The sequence below is a fragment of the Poecilia formosa genome, unplaced genomic scaffold (genome assembly GCF_000485575.1).
Source record: "Poecilia formosa unplaced genomic scaffold, Poecilia_formosa-5.1.2 Scaffold55, whole genome shotgun sequence".
Lineage (NCBI taxonomy): Eukaryota > Metazoa > Chordata > Actinopteri > Cyprinodontiformes > Poeciliidae > Poecilia > Poecilia formosa.
The window spans coordinates 2,457,580-2,466,585 of NW_006799994.1; the positions used below are offsets into that span (position 1 = coordinate 2,457,580).

At 40.2% G+C, this 9,006-nt stretch overlaps 1 protein-coding gene across 1 annotated transcript in view; it reads right to left on the reverse strand.

Annotated features, from left to right (window-relative positions):
• LOC103138882 (probable polypeptide N-acetylgalactosaminyltransferase 8) overlaps window positions 1-9,006 on the reverse strand; it is a 20,666-nt gene that overhangs the window by 8,422 nt on the left and 3,238 nt on the right. The window contains exons 2-5 of the mRNA XM_007553256.2: window positions 6,088-6,427; window positions 4,359-4,525; window positions 2,892-3,078; window positions 348-545 (exon numbers count right to left, since the gene is read on the reverse strand). Coding sequence (XP_007553318.1) covers window positions 348-545; window positions 2,892-3,078; window positions 4,359-4,525; window positions 6,088-6,427 — 892 coding nt within the window. The remainder of the gene's footprint in view (window positions 1-347; window positions 546-2,891; window positions 3,079-4,358; window positions 4,526-6,087; window positions 6,428-9,006) is intronic.

The window sequence follows — 9,006 nt, forward strand, 5'->3', positions numbered from 1 at the left end:
AAGCACCTAATGTAAATGATATTTGTATTGGATCGGAAACAATCGAGCCGCTTTACCCCGAACGCGGAAGCTGAGGTGCAAAGAGCCCATAAGTTTGTATTATTCAATGTACCGAGTGTTGTTGGGGCCCCCTGGTGGTGTGGAGTCCCTAAGCAGCCGTTTCTCATTAACTTTGAGGTTATTAAGAAACATTAAATCAGGGTTGGGAATTGGTGCTTTGATTTGAACATTTACTATGTTTATGATTATAAATAGACTGAGTCGGCCGTTAAGAGGTCAGTCATGTCTGATGTTGAGGAGTTTGGATCCTGCTGGAAGCTCGGAGCAGAGCTGCAGGATGAACTTACTTTCCGGGTCGGGAGCTGTCGTTGTGCTTGTAGTAATCGGGCGCAAAGCCTTCATACATGCACCACAGCGCCCAGTCGAACGCGTGTGCCGCAGGGAGGTACTGGATGACCTTCAGGTCATCGAAGTTCACCCTGTCGAAGACGGGCGAAACCACCGTGGTCCGGTCGGCTTTGATCTGCGTCAGCAGCGGTTCGGCCCTGAGAGGCGGACGAAATAAGAAATAAAAAACATTTCTCCAGCAGATTCATCATAGTTCTGCTTTTAGAAAACTGAACTGCAGCAGGTCTTGCTGCGGCAGGCAGGTCTTGCTGCGGCCTAACCTGATGTGTCTGAATGTGCCAATGCTTACAGAAATGGGTGGAGTTTGAAAAGCAGAAGTCGTGTCGGATGAAAAAAATGTTCCAGCTCAATAAAATAATTGTTTTTGTGAGTTCAGACAATAACGTTATAAAAAAATATTTGCTTGCTCTGTGCCGGTGAAACAGAGGTGGAAACAGTCGGTGGGAGCCGCGCCCGCATTACAAGCAGCAGAACAGCTGCAGAACGGATCAGAGAAGCTGATCGGTATGTGATCCACAGTATCAGTACAAGCAGGCGTGTTTACTTTACCCCACAGATGCTAAATGAAACCGAGGTTTGGACTCTTTCCAGCACAAAATCCTCTCACCAGGTTCATGCAGAAGGAAACCCGCTGAACAGTTTCTGACGGATCAGTGGCAGGGGAGTCCAAGCTGTTCCTAATATGACTCCAGAAGTCATATTAGAAAACAGAGGCCAAAACATTTACTTTTTTAAAGGCTAAAAACAGTTGTATTGAAATAGTTTTACCTGCTTCATGCTAAAATAAACTTAGCATGAAATAGTTTACACAAATAAAATAATCACATTTTTGTAGGAAAGGAATGTGTACATCTTTCTAGATTAACATTTCAGAAGAGCCAAAAAAGGCAGTTACTTCACTTATTTACTTTGGCCTCGATTGAAAACATTTAAAAAGATTTGATCTATTCTCTCAACAAAAACACAAGTTATTCTTTCTTTTTTAATACTTGCTGCCAAGTTTTAATAATGTAATTAAAAGCAGATTTGGGTGCACCAAGGTCTGCTTCATGAAATTGTGACGCATTTGTGAGAATTTGTGGGTCAGAACCTCCTGCTCCACTGGGACCAATCTGTGTCATTCAGGGTCCATAAATGGCCCCTGGGCCACTCTTTGGACACCCTGGGATACAAAACATTTGTTACGTTTTTTTTTTTTTTTTTACAAAATCTTTGATAATCAGATTTCACCTCCTCAGTTCCCGTTTTCACCTCTGTTACTTTTATGCAAATAAGTTGCAGCTGGCCACGCCCCCTCTGCTAAACATTTACATTTCATTCACATAAAAACGGCTGCAGTCGCAATTACAACCAGGCGACATGGCTTAAAAATAACTCATCATTTTCACACCAGATCGGATTTCTAATTTTGATCTATGTTTTTCCTCATTTTCTTTTCTAAAATAGAAAAAAAAGTTATGTTTAAAAAGTGGCTTTCATCCTCCCTTCTGTGAATTGAACAGAGTATTACAGCTGCAATTTATTTTTATTGTTCAATTACAAGATTATAGTCCTAATGTTAGCAGAATGAACGCTGATGTTTAACATTAATGAGAAATATCCTGCTACTGATAATTCGATGCTGATGTGTTTAAAAATGATTTATTTATCCATATGCTCAACATTCATTTCATGTTGATATTTTACATACAGTGTCTCCCTTAAAATAACTTGTAATATCTCCTTTATTCAGGAAATGTTAAAACTTTTTTCTCATATGATTATACCAAAATTATAAAGTCAAAAATACCTGTGGGCCAAAAGATTAACACTTTTAAGAGCTAAACAACTGCCAGTTTTTTTCCTTACTCACCAATAAGTGAGCAATATTCTATTTTAGTCCATTTTTTAAGGAAATCAGTGTTCAGGCTACACCTGAAAATAAGTTTTGCCTCATTAAAAGGAAAGCAACCAGTCTGCATATTTTTCGGAGACTTAATTGGAAAAAATATGTTCAAAATATACTGATCAAAAAAATAAAGGGAACATTTCACTTTAATTTTGTGTGTGGCTCCAAATCCAGGCCTCCATTCGTTAATAAATTTGATTTCCAGTGATGATTTTTGTGTGATTTTGTTGTCAGCACATTCAACTTTGTACAGAACAAAGTATTCAATGAGAATATTTCATTCATTCAGATCTAGGATGTGTTATTTGAGTGTTCCCTTTATTTTTTTGAGCAGTGTATTTTACAAGAAGAGGATTTGGGTCTCTCACTGGAAATACTTGCTTTATTTGGGCTTACTAAAATAATTAAATGCAGATTTTGGTTCATTACAGTCTGATTTAGAGTAAAAGTCACTGAAAACTGGTTATTAAAAGAAGAACAGTTCCTACCCAACATGTCTTTCTAGGCTTCTGATTGGTTCATTCAGAACTACAGCCTGTCAGACTGCGCAGAGCAGCTGCAGAAAGTGTTTTCCTGTTGGGGTTCTGGTTCCTACCACAGCTCATGGACTTCGATGTGAGCGTCCAAGATGGCCACCACGTCGGCGGTGGCCGCCCTCCAGCCGGACGCTCTGGCGAACGCCAGGCCTTTCTGCTCCGTGTGCCTCACCCTGGTGATCCGCAGGCCCGGGTTCTCCTCCTCCAGTGACTTAACGTACGCATCAAGGTCGCCTTTCAGGTTTTCTGGAATGAAAGCAGAGCATTGTTGAGAAATCAGGGTGGACAGAAAAGTGCTTTGAAATGAAGGAACTGGAATGCAAACCAGATTCAACGCAAGTGACGCAAATGATGTTTGGATGTGAACAAACAGAGACATAAATCAACCACTTGTTTGTTAATACTTTTCATAACACTACAGTCAGGACAGGCATTCAAACCCAGTGGTTCCTCCTCACATATCCGTTTCTGGTCTCTCCAGAGTTTACTGACATGCAACAAGCATTCATTTCTCATTTCAACATGCACCAACTAACAGGCTGCATTTCATAAAACTCAGTAGAAAGGAGTTATTTTAGTTTTACAACTGTGAAAGTTGAGCAGGATATTTTATTTTTAAAGGAGCCGTATTGTGTAAAATCGACTTTTTTGATTTCCCCATCATGTTTTAATGTTTTTCTCTCATTGAAACAAACCTGGAGCCTTGCTTTGATTCTTTTCTACACCTGAGTGAACTTGGCTTCCCCACCGTTTTTGCTGCACTAACCAGCACAAACGTAACACAAACATTTGACACCAATTTTGTCTGATTTGAAGAAGGTGGGGACCAACTCAGGTCTTTTACATGTCTGAGAAATTCTTTAATCTCCATGGCAACTATTCAGCTGCAAAACACCTGGGTGGACCTAGCCCCGCCTTTGAGGCGCAGCTCCTCCCCAACTCGGCTTCTTCAGACTAGCCAGCAGCAATTAGCAAACACCTGGTGGAACTGCAGAGCTCCTTATAGGAGCTGCTGCTCAGAGCAACTCTGGCACAAACGTTAAAGGGTTAAAGAGGAGCCATGTTGGGATGACTTCCTGGAGGCGGAGCTTCAGAAAGAGCAGGAGGTTTTAAAGAGACACAGGCCCAATTTCAAGACATTAAATTATGAAGTCAAATTTCTTTTAAGTCACATTTGATATATAGAACTGAAGGTAACAATTCGATGGTGCTATAAAATGTCACTATGTGTCTGGAAAACACGTAATATTTCTCCTTTTATACAAATATCAATCAAATCAGGAACCTGGAACCAAACCCCAGCCTGGAACCAAGCCCGGCCTGGAACCGGCCTGGAACCAAACCCCAGCCTGGAACCAAGCCCCATCCTGGAACCAAGCCCCAGCTTGGAACCAAACCCCAGCCTGGAACCAAGCCCGGCCTGGAACCAAGCCCCATCCTGGAACCAAACCCAGCCTGGAACCAAACCCAGCCTGGAACCAAACCCAGCCTGGAACCAAACCCAGCCTGGAACCAAACCAACCCACCGTTGGAGCTGTTGTCGTCCACCATGATGATCTCCTTCAGCAGGTGTTTGGGCGTGCGGTCGATGATGCTGCGTAGCGCCCTCTTCAGGATGGACAAGGCCTCGTTCAGGTAGATCAGCACCACTCCCACCGTCGGCAGGTCCTTCTCATACGTCCTCTTCAAACACCTGTTCAGGTGGAGAATCGTTTTTAACAATCTGTTCCATGAAAGTTTGTTTTGATAAACTTGTAAAGTGAAATGTGAGCAAACTGGGTGAAGGGTTAAAGGTCAAATAATGGCTTTAACCATGATAAATTGGAAAAAAACAGAGTATTAGGGAAAGTTATGATACTTGCCCAAAAAAGATGCAAAATTACCACAAGCAAGTCGTAAAATTACAAGGAAAGAATTATAGAAAACTATAAAGATTTGATGTCTTTCTTGGAAATACTCATTTACAAATCCAGTTGCTGATAATAATTTGATGTTGATGTGTTTAAAAAATATATACATATTTTAAATTATTTCCTTCTTTCTAAAAACGATACCAAAGTAAAACTTGACATTCCTTATTTTATTTATTAGAAATTAAATTTTTATGAAACTTGCTCTTGTTTTTAGCAAAGTTTCATAAAACCTCTTAGCGCGTTCATTTAATTAGTTTAAATCAGAGGTTCCCAAACTGTGGGGCGCGCCCCCTAGGGGGGGCGCCGTGTCATTGCAGGGGGGCGCGGGAAGCCGTCTGGATGAAAAACAAAAAACAAAACAAAACATGAACACTGTATGCGCTGGGTTTTTACCTTAGAATGGCCAACTCTCCGTTATTCCTATGTCAATTTGATACAGTAGAGGCTTCCACACTTCCCATATTTGTGTCCTCTGTCACTTTTATCAGCAGTTGAAACTGTTTAATCCGTTGTTAACATGTGGTAACCTGTTTTTCCGAGCCGCCTTTAAACGCAACATGAGCGCTACGGCGCTGGGTTTCCACCTGTGAAGGAGACCTGCTGCTGCTGGGCGGAGCTACGTAGGTTTGTGTTAGAATCACGGCAGCAAACCAGCAAAACGCAAAGAACTTTTCACAGTTTTTCCCTCCAAACTAACCGACTGAGTTGAGTAAAGCTGTTGGATGCAGGTAATGTTAGCTAAAAGATGACTAGCTAATGTTAGCTAAAAGATGACTAGCTAATAGCAATACAGCACCTTAAGCTTAACAAGTAGCTTGTAGGCTACCGATGTTGGTGTCTATTTTCAGCTACGTACATTCATTTTGCCCCCAAAGAAGTCACACGCGTCGTTTCAACCAGACAGCCATTTGTAATCCATGGGGGGGGCGCAGAAAATATTTGGAAACCACTGGGGGGGCGCAGAAGAAAAAGTTTGGGAACCACTGGTTTAAATAATTGAGTCGGATTTATTTGTCATTTGTATCGTTACTGCGTTTGTACATTTTGTGTTATGAATACATATCTCTCTGATAAATGGAAATATAAAATTACTACTTCATTCTCCTATTATTACAATTTTGTTCTCATTATTTTTTTCTTACTATTTTCGTATTATTTTCAGAAAATGACGATTCTCGTGTTTAACTATTGTGGTGCAGCTTTATTCTCGCAATATTATGACTATTCTCGTATTTCAACTGTTGCACAACTGTATTCTCATATTATTTTCACTGTATCCTTGTATTATTATGACTTTACTCTCAAAATGAAAGAAAACATGAGGACCAGTTGTCAGTTTTACCCTTTTTCTCTGGTATCGGGCAGCGGTCTGTCCAGAGGAAGGCGATCGCTCAGGAAAACGTTGTATCCATACTTCTCAAAAAGTGCCTGGGCTTCTTTTTGCTCGTCCTCGGACAGATTCTCCCCCCAGTCCTTGAAGAGGGGCGAGCTGGGGAACAGTTTGTTGGACTTTTTCTGCGGGGCGGCAGCGTCTTGGTGCTGCTGCAGCTGCTCCTTCTGGCCCGCCCCGATCTGCAGGGCCTGCTGCAGGACGTCTGCAACCTTCCTCTGAGAGTCTCGGTCCTCCTCCAGGATCTTCTGCATCACATCCTGTCTGCGCTCAAATCCTCTCAGGATCTTGGCTGGAAAAAGAGTAGAAATCCACAAGGTAAAAACACACATCTTTCAACATGTACCTCATCTCATCTGTTTAAATTAAAGTTATAAAGAAATTTTTGTAACATAAGGGAAACGAATAAGAAATGATGCGAAATAAGACAGAACACAATTCTATTTCAAATTCTTCCTCTTCTGTTTTATGTAAAATATACTCATTTAAATTTATAACAAATGAGGCCAAGCAGGAAATGATTTCCATCCTTCCAGAACAATATATTCATTTAAAATTGCACAATAACTCGCTTTATATGGAGAAAAAACATTTAACAGTGGTGTTTTATTCTTCCTCAAAGTTTCATTGACAGAAGCTCATAAAGTCAATCTAAAATTTTACATGTACAGCACTTTACAACAGTACTGAAGCAACATTATTGCAGTAATAAAAAATAGACTAATAAAAAAATACATTCATTAGCTGCTCTAAACAAATGCATTTTTAGCTTTTTGAAACAAAAATCAACCATTAACCTGTTAGCGGTCTGCAAACCAAAAGGTAATGAATTCCACAGCTTGGGGACGTCCAGACTGGGCTTAAAAGTTTAAAATCTACTCTTAAACATACTGGGAACCAGTGAAGTGAATAAAATACAGGAGTGGTAAGAATCCAGGTTTATAGCAACACAAAGGTAATTACAATATTCCTTATGATGGAAGGTCGTAAAGACTTTTCAAGGTCCTTTTTGACTTTACTTGAAGTTCAGCCAAAAATTGGAGCTGGAAAAAATCGGCTCTTACAGCAACAAACCTTTTTCCCAAATTCATCGCCACAAACTGCAAGGAGCCAAAGAAACAAAAGTATGTATTTAATGGAAAAATAAATAAAATGAGTCCACAGAACTTTACCAAAGTCCAACCTTCCTCGCTCGTCACGGCGGCACCCTTATCCTTCCACCCTTGGTTGTTTCTCATCCTCTTCACTTTAACCTCCTGATACCAGGAAAAAAATATTGTCCAATCACCTTTTTTTTTTTAATCCCACATTCTTTGTAAGGTAATAAAAGGTTTTGTCCTCATGCAGGGAGACTGGCAAAAATGCAAAAGTGTCGTTAAAAATGATCCTCGTTTAATGGCTGAAAGTTTTACTTGTAGTTTGCTTTAAAACAGACTTTTTGCATGAAATGTTTTCTAATATGTAGTAACAGATACTTCTGAAGTTGTAGCCAAATGAGTTGAAGTGATTTAACTATATACTTTTGAAACAACTTATGTTTTGTAATTTTTGTAAATAAAATCTGCTGGGTCTATATATGTATCATGTGGAAATAAAAGAAGCTTTAAATTCAGATTGTTTTTAATCCTGTTTTTATAGTGAAATTTAAAATAAATAAATTTTTTTTTTAACCCAACTATAGTGGTATAATAACCCTTGTGTTGGGTTATGAGTTTCAACCCAATTTTGGGTCAATTTAACCAAGTCAATTTAACCCAACCTTTGGTTAGTTGCCATAACCCAATGTGCTGGCTCAAACCGTCAACCCAACCCAGCTGAGTTAAAACAGCCCGTTGGGTCGGTCCATATTTGACCCAGCGCTGGGTTACGAATTGGGTTGTTCGTAACCCAATTTGAACAACCGTATCAGCTGATACGGTTTATCAGCTGTAAAGGGCTGATAAACTTTACAACCCTTTTTCTGAACCGTCAGAAAATGGGTTGTAAAGTTTATCACTGTTAAGTTGCAGACAAGGACAGAGTCAGCTGAGGTTGTGGAGTTGTAAAGGACAGGATAACGGTAGGCGGAGTGAGGATGAGGAGGAGGAAGGTTGGCACCTGGTCTTTCTTTAAGATATTAACCTCTTAAGATCAACTGAAAACAGGTCAATTATTCAATTCACTTTATTATGTAATTGATTCATGTCTATATAAATATTCTTTTTGGTTCCACAATATTTGATAGATTTTTCCAAGCTGCTTATGTAACAGAGAGAAAAGTGTGTATGTATGTGTATGTGAATTTTACCAATAATAATAATATCTGTAATGAGATTTTTAATCGATGCATGTTTAGAACCACCTAGTGGTGTGATGAGAAACTGCATGTAACGTGTCCTTCAGGCGCTCTCACGGCTTCCCCACCAGATTCCTGAGAAACGCTGGTGGAGTGAACCCACCAGCATATGGGGCCACTGCGTGCAGCTGGAAGTCACATTGCGAAGAGCGATTTATTCTGTGTCTTATCCTCCTGACTACCAGTAGTTCATTTTTGTCCTTTGTGGAGGACATTTCTAAACAGGCACGTGCAGAGGGGGTACCTGGGGGTGCTTGAGCACCTGCCCTTTTTGCTCCTTGCCCCAAAGTGCCCTTTTGGTCAATTTTTTTTTTTCATTATTATTTTCAAAGCCCTCTTCAGACACATAACAACATGTACTACAATTATTTTATTTTATTTTTTTTGTACAACATAATAAGCCTTCCGGTCACCTTGTTACCTTTGACCTTTTGCCCGTGACGCATGACGCAGTTGCCTCTCGCGCAGTGACATAAGGCGGCTAACTGGAGCTCAGCATAGCGAACGTTACAGATTACAGAACAGTTTTTGGTGAC